General features: G+C 46.3%; 1 protein-coding gene across 1 annotated transcript in view; it reads left to right on the forward strand.

Moving 5' to 3' along the window:
* Window positions 1-2205: 2205 nt before the first annotated feature.
* Window positions 2206-21597, forward strand: part of RAB4A (RAB4A, member RAS oncogene family) — a 45877-nt gene continuing 26485 nt past the window's right edge. The window contains exon 1 of the mRNA XM_069572598.1: window positions 2206-2473. Coding sequence (XP_069428699.1) covers window positions 2443-2473 — 31 coding nt within the window. The 5' untranslated portion in view covers window positions 2206-2442. The remainder of the gene's footprint in view (window positions 2474-21597) is intronic.

The raw sequence follows: 21597 nt of genomic DNA on the forward strand, positions 1-21597 counted from the left end.
GTACGTCAAGGCTGTCTATTGTCATCCTGCTTATTTAACTTATATGCAGAGTACATCATGAGAAACACTGGGCTGGAAGAAGCACAAGCTGGAATCAAGACTGCTGGGAGAGATATCAATAACCTCAGATGTGCAGATGATACCACCCTTATGGCAGAAAGTGAAGAGGAACTAAAAAGTCTCTTGATGAAAGTGAAAGAGGAGAGTGAAAAAGTTGGCTTAAAGTTCAACATGCAGAAAACTAAGATCATGGCATCCGGTCCCATCACTTCATGGCAAATAGATGGGGAAACAGTGTCAGATTTTATTTTGGGGGGCTTCAAAATCACTGCAGATGGTGATTGCAGCAATGAAATTAAGATGCTTACTCCTTGGAAGCAAAGTTATGACCAACCTAGATAGCATATTCAAAAGCAGAGACATTACTTTGCCAGCAAAGATCCAACTACTCAAGGCTATGGTTTTTCCAGTAGTCATGTATAGATAGATGTGAGAACTGGACTATGAGGAAAGCTGAGCGCCAAAGAACTGATGCTTTTGAACTGTGGTATTGGAGAAGACTCTTTAGAGTCCCTTGGACTGCAAGGAGATCCAACCAGTCCATTCTGAAGGAGATCAGCCCTGGGATTTCTTTGGAAGGACTAATGCTAAAGCTGAAACTCCAGTACTTTGGCCACCTCATGCGAAGAGTTGACTCATCTGGAAAAGACTTTGATGCTGGGAGGGATTAGGGGGAGGAGGAGAAGGGAATGACAGAGGATGAGATGGCTGGATGGCATCACTGGCTCAATGGAGGTGAGTTTGAGTGAACTCCGGGAGTTGGTGATGGGCAGGGAGGCCTGGCGTGCTGCTACTCATGGGGTCACAAAAAGGCTGACATGACTGAGTGACTGAACTGAACCGAACCACATTCCCCAGCGGATAGGGGTCGTGGGGAGGACTCCTCTGTGATGTAGAAGCAGAGTATCTCTTTCCTAGGAGAATCAGAGAGCGGAACCATGTAGAGCCAGAGAGCCGCTGGGGAGGAGAGGGATGACCGTAGGGAAGGACCGATGCCAGTTTGGAGGACAGACTCAAATGGACTTGAATAAAATGTATTTTCTGGCATTACCCTCACCATCCAAGTCACTTGGGAGCTTAGCCAGGGCATACCTTCAGTATTCTACTGTGTGTTTTGAACAAGGTTGAGTCTTATACCATACCACGTGGTCCTTATCATGCTCCAATGGAGCAAAATTCCCCAAAATCTCTTCCTGTTTATCACTACATTGACAACAGAAGGGGATCCTGAATTCAGCTGTGCTCTTTACATCAAAATATTCAACCAACGACTCCTACCCGTAGAAAATGCACCCGCGGCTGAGCGCCGAGAGATGCTTCCTGTCCAAAGCCACATTCCCCTAAAGTGGAGTGCGGAGGTGCGACGACTACAGTTTTCTAGGGACTCTTCGGCACAGGTACATCCTGAGATTTTGTCAGCTTTCCCCAGACGCCAGCTCAGCCCCACCGGCGAGGCCCCCGCGGGTCAGGAGTGAAAGCTCCATCCCCGGCAGGTCAGCCTGCCTCCCAGCCGGCAGCGCTGGCCTCCCGCTGGACACCTGCGGCCGCCGCCTCCTAGTTACACATTCACCCCGACCCGGGTTGATCATTGCAGCTCAGAGGAAGTCCTTCGTTGGCCGAGTGCCCCAGATGACGACGGCCACGTCTTTGCGGAGGCGGCCCACCTGGCAAAGGGCGGCCTGCCTCTCCGAGGCGGGCACTCAGCCTCCTCTGTGCGGGAGAGGACCGTGATGCTCAGCCCCGGACACCCTCCGCCCCTCCCCTCCCGGCCGCCCCGCCCCTCCCCTCCCGGCCGCCCCGCCCCTCCCCTCCCGGCCGCCCCGCCCCTCCCCTCCCCGCCGCCCCGCCCCTCCCCTCCCCGCCGCCCCGCCCCTCCCCTCCCCGCCGCCCCGCCCCTCCCCTCCCCGCCGCCCCGCCCCTCCCCTCCCCGCCGCCCCGCCCCTCCCCTCCCCGCCGCCCCGCCCCTCCCCTCCCCGCCGCCCCGCCCCTCCCCTCCCCGCCGCCCCGCCCCTCCCCTCCCCGCCGCCCCGCCCCTCCCCTCCCCGCCGCCCCGCCCCTCCCCTCCCCGCCGCCCCGCCCCTCCCCTCCCCGCCGCCCCGCCCCTCCCCTCCCCGCCGCCCCGCCCCTCCCCTCCCCGCCGCCCCGCCCCTCCCCTCCGCTCCCGGACAGCGGGGCGGGGCCGTGCGCCTGCGCGGAGCCCGCAGTCCGGCGGGGCCGCAGCAGCTGGGGGCCGGCAGTTGCCGCGGGGACCGCGGGCCCCTCCCTCCTCCGCTTCGCTGCCCCTCGCGTTCCCCACCGAGGCGCGGCCGACTCCCCGGCCTCCCTGCCGCCGGCCCGGCGGAGCCGCAGCGGCGCCCCGCGAGAGGAGGAGCCGCTCCCAAGATGTCGCAGACGGCCATGTCCGAGACCTACGGTACGGGGCGGGGGGCGCGGGCCGGGGCCGGGGGCGTGGGGACCGGGATCCCAGTGCTGGGGCGCGGCCGCCCGAGGGTAGCCCGGCTATGTGATCTGCTTCTCCGAGGGTCTGCCTGCTGCTTCTCCGCGTACTTGCCGGTAGGGTTTCCGTTTCTTGGTCTGATGTTAGTTCAGGGTTTAGGGAAGCCCATTAGAGACTGCGATGCTGTCCCCAGCGAGGGATGTGAAGGACTTGGGACGACGCCTGCAGTTGAGTGTGTTCTTCGACTCTTCCACTTTGACCTTTCCTTGCTTGAAATTCCTTCCTTTGCACGCAAATTACAAGGACTTATGGACAGGCATTTCTTCCTTCCGAGACCTTTCAAGCAGTATGGTGGCTGTTTATAAATGTATCTTTGCAAGACTATAAACACCTCGGAAGCAGAGCCTGTTCTGCTTGATCTTTGCTTCTTCTGTAGCACTCACACCCGAAGGCAGCCAGCAGACATTTTTTTTTTTAAATAAACGAAAGCCTTCCCAATTCATAATCTGTGTGTTTTTGTCCTGCGTGGTAAAAATAAACAATAGAGTACATCTCTGCTTTGTATCAAGGTTTACTAGTGTTTACCAGTCTGGAGTCACTCTGAGATTGGGCATTCTCAGATTAAGTCTGATTTTGATTTTACAGCCCCAGGGAGGGGCTCGAGTTCAAAAACATTACCTCTAGTCAAATTCGTCATGTCTTCTTCCGTGTGCCCTGGCGTGCTGCCCCTTTCTGTCAGCAGATAGGTGTGGACCGGCTTTACGGGCTGGTGTGGTTTCCAACAGTGCAAGGTACCCTCCTGCACTGTTCTGGTCTTGGCAAGCTAGTCCATTGGGGGATACAGTGTTAATCCACTTATGATACTAACGAATATTAAAAAAAAAAAAAAAAAACCCAGGCTGGAGTTCTGAAGGAATATGGTCTCTGAAGGTATGTTAAAAAGAAATGTGACTCAGACCTGAGGCACGGAGGCATTAACTGGTCTACAAGTGCCCAGGCCCTGAGGGATCCAGGATGCCTGTAAGAGGACTGTGGCTGAGGCCCCTCAAGCACCCAGGCATTTGCTCCACCTTCAGCCACTCCTGTGCCTGGTACCTGCCTTGTTCTTGGTAACACTGGGAGCAAGACAGCTATTCCTAGAAGGTTTAGGGAGTCGGAAACCACACCCCTGGCTTGTAAGGATCAGTGTTGTCAGAGCTTCTAATGTTACTGTACTTGCCACATCCACGTGGTCTGCCTCTCTATAGAGAACCATAGTCAGATTTCCTAAAAAAAAAAAAAAAAATCCATTTCTCCAGCAAGTGTTGGTTATGCTTTTGCTTTTTCTTTATTTTTCAAGTGCTCCTTTCCTCACGCTTTTTTTTCCCTCTCTGACCTGGAGAAGGAGCACATGGGAGCAGTGGAAAGTCCAAGTAAGAAACCAAGTGGGGTTACGAGTTAGGAGGAGGACTGAAAGATGGAGCTTTTATGTTTCATCTGTCTCATGTGAAACATGCATGCTAAATTGCTTCAGTCGTGTCTGACTCTTTGTGACCCAATGGACTGTAGCCTGCCAGGCTCCTCTGTCCATGGGATTCTTGAGGCAAGAATTTTGGAGTGGATTGCCATTTCCTCTGAAGTGGAGACACCATATTTTGTATGAAATGATAACCTTGATAAAAGATGGTGTCTCCATTTCAGACAGAGCTCATCGAGCATCACAGGTCAACTGATCAAATTCTGTTCATCAGGCTTTGACCTTTATTCCTCTTCTTTCATGGTGGCTTCCAAATATGTTTTTAGTTTTTACTAATTGTAGTCCTTCCCTCTAATAGAAGAAATTAAGTGAAACACATAGAAATTTAGTTTTAGCAAGAGCAGTGTGGCACTTCACAGTGCTAACCCAAAATAAAAGTCACCCCAAACCAAGCAATCACCTTCACTTATCATTGGTAGATTTGCATAGCATTGTTTCCCAGATGGAAAACAGTTTCCCTCCTTTCAGACGTTTGCCTGTTAGGTAGATGGTAAAGGAATGTTTTCCTAATCTTTAAACTCCTTAGTACTCTGTGCTCACTTTCTCTCTTCTGGAAAAGGAATCTCTGTAGTTGGCCAGGGATATGATGAAAAACGAAGAACTATTGCTTACCAGTATACTGTTAATGAGTACACGTTCATGAGCTGTGTCCGCATGCCTTTTAGCTTCTTAAGGCAGTGTTTCACCTTCCAGTGACTAGTGTTCAACATTTTGCTGCTCCAGAAACACCAACCACATGAATACCATACCTTATGTAATACTTTATGTAATATTGCAATACAACATTGAAATCTCAAACATACCAGTTTCTGACTGAAAGCTCCTGCTGATTATCCCTAAACAGTGCTTCACAAATACCGTTAGATTCACAGCATTCTTAAAGGCCTGGCCAGTTGATGTGGCTTGGGACTTCCCAAGAAGATCGATTGGCTGATCACAGATTGGCTTTAGGTGATTTCTGATACCAAGATTTGTGAGACAAAAACTCACAAATCAAATATTAATATCAAGCAGTGATGTTCAGAAAGGAGCTAAAAAGTATAAGTCGTATAGAAGATGCTAGAAATTAAAAAAAAAAAAAAAAAGATTTAAGGGCTGGGGCAGTTTGAGAATGAGGAAAAAAATCTAAGCCAAATCTCTATACACACTGTAATTTATTCATTCTACCATGACAATTTATGAAGCAAGAACACAAATTGTTGGTCCTGTACTAGCTTTATTACAATGGACTCTTAATATTTTTATTTTGTGCTTTAGTTCGAAAATATTACAGTATTTACCATATAATTTTGAGAATTATCAGGATATTTTCTTTTTAAAATGTGTGATTGTATGCTGCTGTGGGTTGAATTGTATCCCCCAAAAGGTATGTTCAGGTCCTAAGCGCAGGCACCCTGTGAATGTGACCTTGTTTGGAAACAGGGTCTTTACAGGTGTAATTAGGTTCAGATGAGGTCATGTCGGGTTAGGGTGAGCTCTCATGCATTGGAGTTCTTGTAAGATGAGAGGAATTTGGATGTGGACTCACGCAGGAAGGAATGTGGTTTGAAGAACTACAAGCCCAGGACCGCCAAGAGTGGCCAGCAGCCACCAGAAGCTAGGAAGAGGCAAGGAGGGAGCCCTTCCCTGGAGTCCTCAGAGAGGCTGACGGGCAACTTGACTTTGGACTTCTAGCCTAAAACTATGAAGACTACGAAATAAGCGATCCAGTTTGTGGTATTTTGTTATAGCAGCCACAGGAAATCGATACATAATAGTCAAAATATGATTCAAGGAGAAATTTAGTCTTGATAAGGCAAAGTGGAGTAAGCAGAGTATTCTAGGCACAGGACATATGTCTTCAAATTCACCTTGGTTCCAGTGAAGTATGAGATAACTTGCTGTTAGGGAGATCACTTAATTGCCATTACTGTATTTTGTTAGGGCATATAAAAAATGTCAACAGAGGAAGCATGTGACCTCAAAATAAAGGACATTTCCCTAAAGTGGATGAATTTGTCATTTTAAGTGTTTGTATTTTTGTCACCATGGAAAATTGGTGAACAAAGACCAGAATTTGGGGAACACTGCCACCGTGGTTCTCAACTGCACGTGCCACAGCCCACTGGTGTGTTTAAGATGCAAATTCTGGTTTTGCATATTCACTTCTGCACCTGCCCAGCTCCCTGGCCATGCAGGTGCTGTTGGTCTAAAGACCACAATTGCATTATCAAGGCACTGTGTGTGGTGCCTCCAGGCCATGGAATTTTGAAAACATTGGTCTTTGAGAAATCAAAAGTTTATGAGAATTTTTCATGGTCATTTGAACTGCGAGGCACTCCAGTCTTTGCCTGTTACTTGCCTTTCTCTGAAGTCTCCTAAATATTTCTAGCCACATCAGTCCTTCAAGCTAAATACCTTTGTTTTCAACTTCCTACCTACTTCTTCCATGTGGATGGGCTAGGGGTAGCCTGGCCTGTGTCCCAAATCCAGCTGATTACTCATTGCTATTCCACAGACTCTTGTTTTCCCCATTTGCCTAGGAGGTAATCTTTGCTCTGAATGTTTTTTGGAATAAGAAGGAAGCTGGAGTTTCTTTGTTTTTTTTCCTTTTCTCTTAAACCATCCTCTAGAAATTGCTCAGACTGATGTAATAGATTTTTTTTTCCCACTTCTAATAACTATTAGAATACTCGCCAGGGAAAATAGTTTGAGGGAAAACCTTTGATTCCTATGCATCCTGTAACACTTGTCTTTGGATGTCACAGCTTTCCCTGCCAGTCTCATCTTGGTAATAGCTGAGTTCTGTGTGTCTGATGAATACTTTTGCTTCCCTTTAGCTGTGAATCAAAACCTGAAGTGATGTGCAGGGTACTGTCATTTAAGAGATGGATCAAGAAGGACAGATGTAGAGGATAGTGGACTTCAGCACGGCGCACAAGTCAAAGGACTCTGTCTCTACAGATTGTCTCCCTTGGTAATCCCCACAGAGCTTTCTAAACAAAAATAAGTTTGCATTGAGAGAAATTTGTCCAATAAACAAATCCCTGATGATGACAGATGTGATACCTGGAGGAACCACACTTGGTTGCTCTGCCACAGCCAGATGCAACCCTGCGCTCAGAATGGTACCTACCTATGTGATGACAGTGACCTTGGCCTTCTAACTCTTTCTGTTTCTCTTATGTGCTCGGCTTTGGGCATTTAAGAAGTCTTAAAAAGTGGCTAATATTTAGATATGGAGGGAAGGACACCATTTATAAAGTACTAACAATTTATGATGAGAGTATTATTTTATTAGTTAACTTGACTTATTTGGCTTTGTTGGGTCTTCGTTGGGGCACACAGGCTTAGTTGCTCCTTGGCATGTGAGATCTTCCTGGACCAAGGATCAAACCAGTGTCCCCTGCATTGGCAGGTGGATTCTTAACCACTTGACTCCAGGGAAGTTGAGAGAGGATGTATTTTAGAGGGAGGTTTATCGTTTTTAAATATGAATTTTGAATCTTCCAGAAAAGAGACTGAGGACTTAAAAACACAGCCTCTCTCCCCTTTGTTGTAATATACAATATTATTATGTGCGAGGTGCTCACTTCATTACGGTAGTTTCTCTGGTTCACTTGCTTACATGGGTTATGACAGCCGTCCTCATAAAATAAACACTCGTTGCTGCCTGTGGGGACTTAGCAGATCTGTTTTGCAATTCAGTCAACTCTCAGTGGTGACAAAGCTTGTCTCTTTTGAGACCAGACCACAGACTCTTTGAAGGCAGGGGACTGCTTGCGTAACTGTCTGTCCCTCGTGCTGTGACCAGTCCCTGGACAGCCTGCAGGAAAGGTAGGTGGTCTGTTTCCCTCTCCGCTACAGAACATGAAACAGAAGGCAAGGGTGAACAGAAAAGCAAATTCGAAGATTAGTTTAATTCTTTTCTTTATGGTAGAAAGGAAAGTGAAGTCGCTCAGTCGTGTCCGACTCTTTGCGGCCCCATAGACTGTAGCCTACCAGGCTCCTCTGTCCATGGGATTTTCCAGGCAATAGTACTGGAGTGGGTTGCCGTTTCCTTCTCCAGGGGATGTTCCCAACCCAGGGGTTGAACCCGAGTCTCCTGCATTGTAGACAGACACTTTACCATCTGAGCCACCAGGGAGGTCCTTTTATGGTAGAAGGCTACCAGTTTTTTACACTGTATGTGATATAAACGCAATTCGAATTAAGACATCCCCTAAAGAGGTTACCCAGGCATTATTTTTGTAAATGGGCTTCCCTCCACCAGTCATATCTGAAATCAGCTCCCAGTGCTTGGAGCTGAGGGTGCTTCTCGGGTGGCAGCACGTGGCCCTGCTCAGTTGAGCGTGGAGAGAACAGGACAGCTGGAGGGCAGCTGGCGGCCTGGAGCTACAGAGCCCAGAGGCAGGCCTTGCTGTGGCCTTCAGGCACGTCAGGGAGCCTGGTGCCCTGCCCTGGCACCTGGGGCACCCCGGCAGACCTCTCCCCACTGAATGCACAGACACCAGGTGACCTGACTCTGTGCTCACCAAATATGAAAATATCTGGCAGCTGGTAGTTATTAAATATGTATTTGTTAAATGTACTCCCCTGGTTTTATATCCATGTTCATTTAACCACCTTCTATTTATAAATTGACTCTACATGACCAAAAATTAAAAACAATTTTTCTTTTAATTATGCTTAGAAGAAAATTTCCGTTCAATAGATATAAATAGTTAGCTCTTTTGGTCATTTTATCAAGTAGGTTTCCAACTGCAGGTGGCATGGATGATATGAAAATGTGTTTTTGCAAATAGCTATAGATGAGGTTTCAGGGCCGCTTGATTGAGAAGCACAGTCATGTTAGCGGGGACCTAAATTCTTAGCATCTCTCTCCTCTGACCCTGTTATCTCTTCCCTCATTTCCTGAGTCATAAACGACTACTATTTGTAATCTGAGTACCCTTCCTTATTTACATCCACAGGAAAGAGGAGTGCTTTCCCATGTTTATGAAATAAAGTCCTTCCTTCCTATGTCATTGGGCCAAGTTAGGTCAAGTGCCTGCCCTGGGCCAGTTACAGGCAGGTAATGTCTGGCTATGATTGTCTTAAGCCTGTGTTTCTGGCTTCCCAGGGGGCTCAGTGGTAAAGAATCTTCTTGCCAGTGCAGGAAACAAAGGAGATGCAGGTTCGCTTCCTGGGTTGGGAAGATCCCCTGAGTTAGGAAATGACAACCCACCCCAGTATTCTGGCCTGGAAAATTCCACAGACAGAGGAGCCTGAATGTTAGACAGACATCTACAGCAGTTGCACCTCCTAGTCTCCAAAAAAAATGTCAGCTGCAGTTCAGTTGAACTTAATTTGTTCCAGTTAGTAATCCTACTGAAGTAGATGCAAACTTAGACGTCTCTTCTCTGGTGTGGAAGCTGCAGCAGAGCTGTGGAAAGGGCGTGGGCCCCGCCACGGGTGTGTACAGGTCAGAATCCCTGATCTTTGTAAGAAGAGTGAAACTTTTCTTATTTTGCAGACACAATATACTTTGTTTTTTGTTTTTTTTTTTTAAATGAATTTAAGTCTTTTTATTTTTTATTTTTTTTTAGTGAGAAATATTTATTCCCATCTCCTCCTCCACTGCTTTCTTTTTTTTTTTTTTTTTTAATTTTAAAATCTTTAATTCTTACATGCGTTCCCAAACATGACCCCCCCTCCCACCTCCCTCCCCACAACATCTCTCTGGGTCATCCCCATGCACCAGCCCCAAGCATGCTGCACCCTACGTCAGACATGGACTGGCGATTCAATTCTTACATGATAGTATACATGTTAGAATTCCCATTCTCCCAAATCATCCCACCCTCTCCCTCTCCCTCTGAGTCCAAAAGTCCGTTATACACATCTGTGTCTTTTTTCCTGTCTTGCATACAGGGTCGTCATTGCCATCTCCCTAAATTCCATATATATGTGTTAGTATACTGTATTGGTGTTTTTCTTTCTGGCTTACTTCACTCTGTATAATTGGCTCCAGTTTCATCCATCTCATCAGAACTGATTCAAATGAATTCTTTTTAACGGCTGAGTAATACTCCATTGTGTATATGTACCACAGCTTTCTTATCCATTCATCTGCTGATGGACATCTAGGTTGTTTCCATGTCCTGGCTATTATAAACAGTGCTGCGATGAACATTGGGGTACATGTGTCTCTTTCAATTCTGGTTTCCTCGGTGTGTATGCCCAGAAGTGGGATTGCTGGGTCATAAGGTAGTTCTATTTGCAATTTTTTAAGGAATCTCCACACTGTTCTCCATAGTGGCTGTACTAGTTTGCATTCCCACCAACAGTGTAGGAGGGTTCCCTTTTCTCCACACCCTCTCCAGCATTTATTGCTTGCAGATTTTTGGATCGCAGCCATTCTGACTGGTGTGAAGTGGTACCTCATTGTGGTTTTGATTTGCATTTCTCTAATAATGAGTGATGTTGAGCATCTTTTCATGTGTTTGTTAGCCATCCGTATGTCTTCTTTGGAGAAATGTCTGTTTAGTTCTTTGGCCCATTTTTTGATTGGGTCGTTTATTTTTCTGGAGTTGAGCTGCAGAAGTTGCTTGTATATTTTTGAGATTAGTTGTTTGTCAGTTGCTTCATTTGCTATTATTTTCTCCCATTCAGAAGGCTGTCTTTTCACCTTGCTTATATTTTCCTTTGTTGTGCAGAAGCTTTTAATTTTAATTAGATCCCATTTGTTTATTTTTGCTTTTATTTCCAGAATTCTGGGAGGTGGATCATAGAGGATCCTGCTGTGATTTATTTCTGAGAGTGTTTTGCCTATATTCTCCTCTAGGAGTTTTATAGTTTCTGATCTTACATTTAGATCTTTAATCCATTTTGAGTTTATTTTTGTGTGCGGTGTTAGAAAGTGATCTAGTTTCATTCTTTTACAAGTGGTTGACCAGTTTTCCCAGCACCACTAGTTAAAGAGATTGTCTTTACTCCATTGTATATTCTTGCCTCCTTTGTCAAAGATAAGGTGTCCATATGTGTGTGGATTTATCTCTGGGCTTTCTATTTTGTTCCATTGATCTATATGTCTGTCTTTGTGCCAGTACCATACTGTCTTGATGACTGTGGCTTTGTAGTAGAGCCTGAAGTCAGGCAAGTTGATTCCTCCCGTTCCATTCTTCTTTCTCAAGATTGCTTTGGCTATTCGAGGTTTTTTGTATTTCCATACAAATCTTGAAATTATTTGTTCTAGTTCTGTGAAAAATGTGGCTGGTAGCTTGACAGGGATTGCATTGAATTTGTAAATTGCTTTGGGTAGTATACTCATTTTCACTATATTGATTCTTCCGATCCATGAACATGGTATATTTCTCCATCTATTAGTGTCCTCTTTGATTTCTTTCATCAGTGTTTTATAGTTTTCTATATATAGGTCTTTAGTTTCTTTAGGTAGATATATTCCTAAGTATTTTGTTCTTTTCGTTGCAATGGTAAATGGAATTGTTTCCTTAATTTCTTTTTCTACTTTCTCATTATTCGTGTATAGGAATGCAAGGGATTTCTATGTGTTGATTTTATATCCTGCAACTTTACTATATTCATTGATTAGCTCTAGTAATTTTCTGGTGGAGTCTTTAGGGTTTTCCATGTAGAGGATCATGTCATCTGCAAACAGTGAGAGTTTTACTTCTTCTTTTCCAATTTGGATTCCTTTTATTTCTTTTTCTGTTCTGATTGCTGTGGCCAAAACTTCCAGAACTATGTTAAATAGTAGCAGTGAAAGTGGACACCCTTGTCTTGTTCCTGACTTTAGGGGAAATGCTTTCAATTTTTCACCATTGAGGATAATGTTTGCTGTGGGTTTGTCATATATAGCTTTTATTATGTTGAGGTATGTTCCTTCTATTCCTGCTTTCTGTAGAGTTTTTATCATAAATGGATGTTGAATTTTGTCAAAGGCCTTCTCTGCATCTATTGAGATAATCATATGGTTTTTATTTTTCAATTTGTTAATGTGGTGAATTACATTGATTGATTTGCGGATATTGAAGAATCCTTGCATCCCTGGGATAAAGCCCACTTGGTCATGGTGTATGATCTTTTTAATGTGTTGTTGGATTCTGATTGCTAGAATTTTGTTGAGGATTTTTGCATCTGTGTTCATCAGTGATATAATGTACTTTGATTTAATCTTAGTTTTTACTGTCTCTGTGAATCTGATAGAAGCATTTGGTATTTTGAAGACTAACATTCACCTTCAGAACCACCTTGACCGTGACAATACTTTGGAGGGGAAATGAAAGTCAGTTATTTAGTGACCATTGCTGCTGCTGCTGCTGCTGCTAAGTCGCTTCAGTCGTGTCCGACTCTGTGCGACCCCATAGAGGGCAGCCCACCAGGCTCCCCCATCCCTGGGATTCTCCAGGCAAGAACACTGGAGTGGGTTGCCATTTCCTTCTCCAGTGCATGAAAGTGAAAAGTGAAAGTGAAGTCGCTCAGTCGTGTCCAATTCTTAGCGACCCCATGGACTGCAGCCTACCAGGCTCCTCCGTCCATGGGATTTTCCAGGCAAGAGTACTGGATTTCCTCACTCCTTAAATTGGCACCATGAGTAATTCTGCCATAAATACATGAGTAAACTAGGTTAGTATACCTGTCACATACCTTTATAAGAATGAAGTCCTTATTTTGGATTGTCTTTTTAATATTAAAATCCATAGAGACCTTCCTAGTCTAAACATCAATAAAACTTTATTGGTAAAATTAATATTAAAGTTTGTTTTTAGATAAACAAGTTCAATAAATATTCACAACTATAAAAAGCATTATAAGTTAAAACTGACCCTCTCTGTATTTCTTCTTATATGTATTATTTAGTGATAAAGTAAATTTTCCCAAGAACAGTGCCATTTCTAGCAGTCATGTGACTAAAGTACCTTTCAGGTCAAGATCATTGAATAAGATTCTTCTGGTATTGACCTGTTACTCTGTTTCCCTCATATTAGGAAATCTTTCCTTATTTTAAGGAAGCCATGGGTATGTCAGCCTGAATTATAATCTTAATCTCTAGATAAAGGGTGAAATTAGAATAATCTACACAAAGTACTTTCTGTCTTCATCAGGACAGAGTAAGGTAAACACTGGGACCCACTTACAGGTGAGGAAACTAAGAGGCCAGGTGCCTGCTCAGGGTCCCAGAGCTGAGGGCAGCGGGGCTGGCATTTGAACTCATTCTCAAAGGTAGTCAAGGTCTTACTCTGTTTTTCTTTCCCATACAGAAATCTGTCTCCTCCTTATACTCTTTGATCACTGGTGACCCCCTGGATCGCACAGCTCTAGGGGCGTGTTCTCCACAAACATTGGATATTGGATACGAGTCAAAATCTAACTCTTAAGACAGAATTGGGAAGTAGGTGCTAATGCTGAAAACCTCTCCCATCTGGGAGGGGTGCTTTCATAGATCTGTGTAATCTCTAAAGTTGCAGATACTACTCAATGCTTGCTTCAAACTTGTGGTTTAGAAAAACACACTGTCTGCGTGAATCCTCAAATACAAAAATAGCAGTTCAGCTTTTCCCCTTTAATTACCCTAGTTGGAGAGTTCTGTAAAACTTTTTGACAAACAACTTGCCTTTATTTCTTTAAATGATTTTTTCCTTTCAAATACCTCAATCAGATTAAACATTCTGCTCCTTAAAGGGTCCTAACTTATTTCCTGGTTAAAGATAGTTGCTTTTTGTTTAGCTCTCTTCATTTCTATCTACTTCACCAGCCACTAGCTTGCTTTTCTGGGTCATTTTCTACTTCAGGAGAATAATTTCTTTTCTTTTTTTCAAAAAATACTATTACATCAAGTAGAAGTCACCTACGAGCTTGTGGTTTGGATGCTGGGTTGCTGGCTGGGCTTACTCACCTGCTGAGGAACTGGGTGCCCACCTCAGACCTGCAGCGGGCCAGATCCACGCAAGCTTGTCCACACGGTTCAGAGCCCGCCCTCTGCCTTGAGCAGCGCTGGGGGCCTGTGCCTTGGACGTGAACTCTGTGTGTGTGTGTGTGTGTGTGTCTGTGTCTGTGTGTGTCTGTGTGTCTGTGTCTGTGTGTCTGTGTGTGTCTGTGTCTGTGTGTGTCTGTGTGTGTCTGTGTCTGTGTGTGTGTCTGTGTCTGTGTCTGTGTGTGTGTGTCCCTGCCGCCTGCAGCTCACTGTGTGGCCACCTTGCCTCAGCCAGCGCTCTGCCAGGGGTTCTGCTGCTCGATTCCTGCCACCCAGTAAACCAGAGCTTTGTTTGCAGAACGTGCGGCGTGATGTTCTGTGCCTTCCTAGCTCCTCCCCGTTGCTCTTCCCCGGGGTCCTTGCGGCTGTTCCTTCACCCGCCCACCAAGGTCCCCTACCCTGAGGTCCTGCTTTCCACCCCAGCTCCTTGCCCACCCCGGGCAGCCGCAGGGTCCCCACGCAGGAGTCACTCAACAGCTTTGGCGTCTCGATTTCTTGATGTCATCGCCAGTCCCCTTCCAAGCTTCTCTTCTGCCCCTACTTCCAGGCTTTTACCTCTTGCGTCCCCAGCTGCCCACTGGCCGGTGTCCCGTGCCCCTCCGGCCCCTTCTGTTCAGGAGGTGAGCGGCTCTGTCTCCAGCTGTGCCGCCCGCAACCCTGCCTTCCCCTGTCTGCTCCTCAGCTGCCCTCACCCTGGGACCCCGGCCTGGCTCTCCACCGCCTGCCCCGCCTGCTGCCCTGTGGACAGAGCTCTTCTCCCATTGAGATCCTGTAGATGGGTGGCCTTTGCCTCTGGCAGGGAGCTCGCTGGTGCCTGGCCACCCTCCCCGTCTCCTGGCCCTCTTGCTTTTCCTCTGCATCGGTTGTTTGCACCTTCCCTGTGCTCTCCTTAAGCCCCAAGCTGCCCTACGCTAGATGACCGGAGGAGAAAGGGGCCGCACTGAGGAGCCGCCCTGCTCTCCTGCCCTTTCTCCACCTGTGTCTGTCTCCCTCCACGCCTCACCTCAGCCCTGTTCCTGCTGCCTGTGTCCCTGGCTGAGACTCAGCCCTGCCTTCTGCGCAGACCTCATCTGTCGGGTCTCAGGGACGGGCGTCACTAGTCATCCGCTGTTCTTGTGGTCACTTCTTGTCTGCTGGCGTCCACACCACCCCCTCCTCTCACTGCCCCGGCTTTACTTTCCATCCTACCTAAGCTTCCGCTCAGAGCTGCTCGTGACGTTTGTCTGCATCCTCTCACTTCCCCGGTTCTCCTGCGGCCTCCGCGGCCCCCACCCCCGGTGACCTGGCTCCCCTTGGGGTCGGACCCTGGGCATTTCGCAGCCGACCCTCCTGAGCTTCCCTTCCCATTCGGCCCTCACAGGCCCTGCCTCCCCAGGTCTCCTCCAGGGTCACGGGTGTAGGTTGTGGACCTGCCTCTGCAACAGGGATGCGTTCTCCGGATCTTCAGGCTTTCTCATCTCAGTTGTTGGTGTCAGAGGCCAGAAACCACTCTCAGGTGACCCCGCCGTCCCAGGAAGGGAAACACATGGAGCGAATCCTGCAGTCAAGGCCATCTCCCACCTGTGCTTCCTTTCAGATCTTTGGGAACCTTAAAAGCAGAACCAGTGCTTGTGGGAGAAACTGGGCAGGCAGAGGGCATCTGGTCTACCCAGCATGACTATCTCTGAAGGCTGGGGCCAGCTGGTGGATGTGCGGGGCTGTCTCTGGAGGCTGGAGCCCAGCTGGTGGATGTGCGGGGCTGTCTCTGGAGGCTGGGGGCCAGCTGGTGGATGTGCGGGGCTGTCTCTGAAGGCTGGAGGCCAGCTGGTGGATGTGCGGGGCTGTCTCTGAAGGCTGGAGGCCAGCTGGTGGATGTGCAGTGCTTCTGTGAAGGCTGGGGGCCAGCTGGTGGATGTGCGGGGCTGTCTCTGGAGGCTGGGGCCCAGCTGGTGGATGTGCGGGGCTGTCTCTGGAGGCTGGAGGCCAGCTGGTGGATGTGCGGGGCTGTCTCTGGAGGCTGGGGGCCAGCTGGTGGATGTGCGGGGCTGTCTCTGGAGGCTGGGGGCCAGCTGGTGGATGTGCGGGGCTGTCTCTGGAGGCTGGGGGCCAGCTGGTGGATGTGCGGGGCTATCTCTGGAGGCTGGGGGCCAGCTGGTGGATGTGCGGGGCTGTCTCTGGAGGCTGGCAGCCAGCTGGTGGATGTGCGGGGCTGTCTCTGGAGGCTGGGGCCAGCTGGTGGATGTGCGGGGCTGTCTCTGGAGGCTGGGGCCAGCTGGTGGATGTGCGGGGCTGTCTCTGGAGGCTGGGGCCAGCTGGTGGATGTGCGGGGCTGTCTCTGGAGGCTGGGGGCCAGCTGTTGGATGTGCGGGGCTGTCTCTGGAGGCTGGCAGCCAGCTGGTGGATGTGCGGGGCTGTCTCTGGAGGCTGGCAGCCAGCTGGTGGATGTGCGGGGCTGTCTCTGGAGGCTGGGGCCGGCTGGTGGGTGTGCGGCGCTGTCTCTGGAGGCTGGGGCCGGCTGGTCGGTGTGCGGCGCTGTCTCTGGAGGCTGGGGCCGGCTGGTGGGTGTGCGGCGCTGTCTCTGGAGGCTGGGGCCGGCTGGTGGGTGTGTGGGGCTCTTAGCACCCCTTCTTGGCCCAGCGCCCTGTCACTGGCTGTCATTGGCCCTGTGGCCACGGCCATACTGTAGCATGTGCTGCCAACCTCCCGCGCTCCAGGAAATTGGAGGTTGCTTGAAATGAGTGTAAAAATGAGTCAGTACATTCCAAATGAGATTTCACCCTGGAGTTAATCCCCTGGCTTTGTGTTAGCTGTTTCAGTGGAGGCCATTTTTTTCCTGATGTGAATTCATCTGTGTTCCTCAATGACTGACTTTTGCCCAAGACTGATTTCTAATTACTCAATACCTTTCTTGTCATTTCATTCAACATTTATCATGCAAAATTAAAAATACACGGACTTCCCTGGCAGTTCAGTGGTTAAAACTCTGAGCTTCAACTGCAGGGAACTAAGATATTCTGCATGCCATGCAATATGCCCCCCCCAAAAAAAAAAGTGTGTTAGTAGCATAGATCTATTTTAGATCTTCTGTTCTAGAATATGGTCTTTCCCCCACCCTACAGCTTAACTCATTCTGAGGAAACCCTCATCAGGTGAATGTAATGATCCCAAGTTGTATGCCGAAAATTTCTTTGTAATTTTGAGCAAAGTAACATCCACTGTAATAAAGCAACATCAATCCCACTCAAGTGGACAAAAACTATTTCACACTTAGTTATCATATACAACCTAACAATGTATCTTACACCCCTCCATTAGTTACTCTGTAACATGGCTAGTTTTCTGCTCCTGGTAAGCCTTTTTGTAGCTATTGGGCACTGTGCACTTGACATGTGAAACATACGTGACACGCAATGTGTATGTCATCCAACTTCAAGCAAAGAAAGAGAAAAATATCCCACAGATCGTAAAAACAAATTAATCAGTAAAACCAGCACATTTTCTACTAAATCTATGGCTACGTGCCTGGTGTGTTAAGAGATTTGCTGCTGTGATAAGCCATCCAACCTCATGCTCCAAGGGGAGACCGTTTGTACAGGAAGGCACTCATCTCTGGGAGAGGCTGTGAAATTCACATCCCGTCGTCCACAGGAGGAACTTAGTAGAAACTCTTCCTAAGTTGGATTTTTGTCACCTGCAGGGAATGAGTGGTTGTCCATTGTGGTCCTTGGTTGTGTTTGCATCACCCAAACACATGTATCTCCAGACTGGAAACAACAGGGCACATACCTCGCATCTCACCTGCTCCCCTCCCTCTAGGTAGGACTTCTATGAAGCCCAGCCTTAAGTAATCCTTTCAGTTTGGGATGTGCAGAGTAAACTTACAGAGTCATTGTCCTTTTGAGATCTTTATAGATTCATAGCCAGGTTTAAGAAAAATAGAAAATTTCCCCATCCCCCTTGCAAAACTGTCTAAGGTAACTAGAATGTTGATGTTGCCATAACTGCTGATATAGATCGCTTCTATCAGCAGAAGTATCTCTCCTGTGCCCCTGAATACTCTTTCTCCCTGTCCCCTGGCAACTACTGATCTTTTCGTCTGTTTCAAGACTGTTCTGTAAATAGAATCACGCAGTGTCGAATCTTTGGGGATTGGCATTTTCACGCAGCATAATACTCTGGAGATCCATCCCGCTTATTGCAGTATCAATGGTTTGCTCCTCTTTATTGCTGAGTAGTGTTTCTTGATCTGCATGTATAATTTGTTTAACCAGTCACCTGTTGAAGAACATCTGGGCTCTTTTCAGTTTTTGGCTGTTACAAATGAAGCTACTATAGACACTCGTGTACAGGGTTTTGTGGGAACATAAGTCTTCATTTTTCTGGGTAAATGCCTGGAAGTTCAGTTGCTGAGTCATCTGGTGGTTGCGTGTTCAGTGTTTTTGAGAAACTGTCAAGTTGTTTTCTAAATTCACTGTTCCATGTTATATTTCTTCCAGCAATGTGTGAGTGGTCTAGTTTCTGTGCATCCTGGTCAGCTTTTGTTGCTGTCATTACTTTTTATTTTAGCCTTTCCTGATAGATGTGTAGCGACACGTCATGATGGCTTTATTTACATTTCCCTGATTATTGGTTAATGATCTTAAGCATATCTTCACATTCTTATTTGTCATTTGTATATTCTTTTAAGTGAAATGCCTGTTCATGGTGTATGCCCATTTTCTAACTGGGTTTGATTTTTTTAATTAATTAATTATTGAATTATAGTTCATTTACAATGTTGTGTTAGTTTCAGGCATCTAGCAAAGTGATTCATTTACATACTTTTTGCAGATTATTTTCCCTTCTGGGCTATTATAAGATATTGATTGTACTTGATGCTTCATGAATATTGGGGTGTATCTTTTCAAATTAGAGCTTTTTTGTCTTTCTGGATATACACTCAGGAGTGGTATACCCGGATCATATGGCAACTTATTTTTAGTTTTTTAAGGAACTCTTCTCCGTAGTGGCTGCACCAATTTACATTCCCATCAGCAGTATAGGAGGGTTTCCTCCACCCTCTCCAGCATTGCTCTCTGTAGATTTTTTGATGGTGGCCATTCTGACCAGCCTGAGGTGGTACTTCATTGTGGTTCCGATTTGCATTTTCCTGATGATCAGTGATGCTGAGCATCTTTGCCTGTGCCTGTTGGCCATCTGTTAGTCTTCTGCAGAGAAATGTTTATTTAGGTCTTCTGCCCATTTTTCAGATGGATTGTTCATTTTCTTTATATTGAGTTGGATGAGCTCTTTGTCAATCCCTTGTTGGTCTCATTATTTGCAAATATTTGCAGTGGATAGGTGGTTTTTTCATTCTGTTAATGGTTTTCTTTTACTGTACCAAAGCTTTTTAGCTGATTAGGTCCCATTTATGTTTGCTTTTATTTCTTATTTCTAAGAAAATATTGCAACCATTTATGTCTGAGTTGGTGTTGATTCTTTTCTGAATGTTTATAGGATTCTCTAGTAAAACCATCCTGGCCTGAACATTCATTTGTTTTAAAATTACAAATTCTGTTTCCTTCATAGTTATATCACTACTTAAATTATTTATTTTACGTTGGTGAGTTGTAGTACTTTTTGTTTTCAAAGAATTGGTCTATTTCATGTGTTACTGTTGTTGACAAATTCAAGTGTGCACGGTGACTCCTTCGTTACCCTGCTGGGTCTAGTGCTGTGTCCTGAAATCGGCCATTTGTGCCCTCTCTTTGTTGTTGCTGTTGTTGTCAGTCTTTGTTACATAAATGAGTTAAAATAGCCCTGCGTATTGGTCCCTCTGTGGTTTTCTTCTTCATAACCAGCCGAGACGTTAGTTCGAAGCCTGCTGGCACCGAACTCTGTTCTTAATGAAAGGGTAACAGGCAAGAAGGCCAGGGGTCTCCAAACAGAGGAAATGGGCTGCAAGTGTTAGACATTTTTTAAGTTTCTCTTTTAAGCGGCAGGAGGAAACAAACTACACGTGTCAGATTTTTTTCCTTCTCTGTACAAAATTAAAAGGAGGTTTCTTTTAAAATTCTGTGTTGCCATGACGATACCCAGTGTATTTACCCTAGATTCTGTCTTCAGGTTCTGCTTAAGAACTGTAAGTTTCCGCTTAAGACCCAGAACCAATCAGGGCTCAACAAACCAGTATGTTTTACTCATACACTGGTCTCCTAATCTATGTTAATGAAACTCTATATTTACCTGGAAACCTGCCTTTCTTCAAGATTCATGTCAACCCTTTTATGTCCCAGATGACTCACCTGGTGCCGGTGTTATCTCAAAACGCATGTTGTAGGTGAGGGGCCTGCTGCCGCTCTGAGTTTTGAGACATCTCTCTCTAATTAACAGCTTGCTGATAGGTATATAACGTACTGCTAAAGGCTAGCAGGGGGCACGCTTTCTGCCCCCTTCTGATGTCTATGTCAGAAATTTTCTCTATCTCTTTTATACTTCAATAAAACTTTTATTACACAGAAGTGCTGAGTGATCAAGGCTCGTCACTGGCCTGGGATTGATTCCTCTCCTCTAGAGGCCAAGAATCCCAGCGTCTTTCATGGCTCAGCAACAACCTTTTATTTATACACTCAGTTACTTTAAATTTAGCCCCAATATGCGTGTTTTTAGCCATTCAGAGGCTGCCTGCTTTGAATACCCTATGAAGCCACACACTCATCTACTCATCTTTGCTAAACAAACTGGGGCTGAGACAGAGCTCCTGCAGGTGCTGCCAGCCTGGCTGCTGAGCAACATGACGTGGACACTGAGTTCCCTGGGGTGCGATGCTGGATGTCTGGGAGTTTCTAGGCCCTGTTACCCCTTTGGAGACAGTAGGAAGGCCTCCTGTGGTGAGGGGTTTCCCTCCCATGCACCCTGTCAAAGCGCTACCAAAACAAAGGTGGTTGTGTGCTGAGACCATCTCAAGGACCTTCTTTTCCCTTGATCAACTTCCAGACCTTGAACTCATCAGTTATGCTAGACGTTTGTCAATTTTATTGACCTTTTCAAGGAACCAGCTGTAGTTTATGGATTTTCTTTGTCTTTCATTTCCCTGATGTCTGCTCTTTATTCCTTTCCTCTGTTTGCTTTACATTTATCTTGCTCTTCTCTTTCCAGGTTCTTCAGGATGGGTGCTTAGATAATTGACTGAGACTTCTCCTCTTTTCTAATATATGCATTCAGTGTTCTGAATTTTCCTTTCAGCTCTGCTTTAGTTGTAATCCACAACTCTTGATGGGTTGTAGTTTCATTTCCTTTTGGTTCAGTGCATTTTTCAATTTCCCAGGAGACCTCCTCTTTAAATCATGGTTTATGTAGATGTAGATTGGTTAGTATCCAAGTATTTGGAGATTTTCTTTGTTGTTCAGTCACTCAGTCATGTCCAACTCTTTGTGACCCCATGGACTGCAGCACGCTAGGCTTTCCTGTCATTTACTATCTCCCGTAGCTTGCTCAAACTCTTGTCCTTTGAGTCGGTGATGCCATCCAACCATCTCCTCCTCTGTCATCCCCTTCTCCTCCTGCCTTCAGTCTTTCCCAGGATCAGGGTCTTTTCTAATGAGTTGTCTCTTCGAATCAGGTAACCAAAGTATTGGAACTTCAGCTTCAGCATCAATCCTTCCAATGAAT

Source organism: Ovis canadensis, chromosome 25, assembly GCF_042477335.2.
Source record: "Ovis canadensis isolate MfBH-ARS-UI-01 breed Bighorn chromosome 25, ARS-UI_OviCan_v2, whole genome shotgun sequence".
Taxonomy (NCBI): Eukaryota; Metazoa; Chordata; class Mammalia; order Artiodactyla; family Bovidae; genus Ovis; species Ovis canadensis.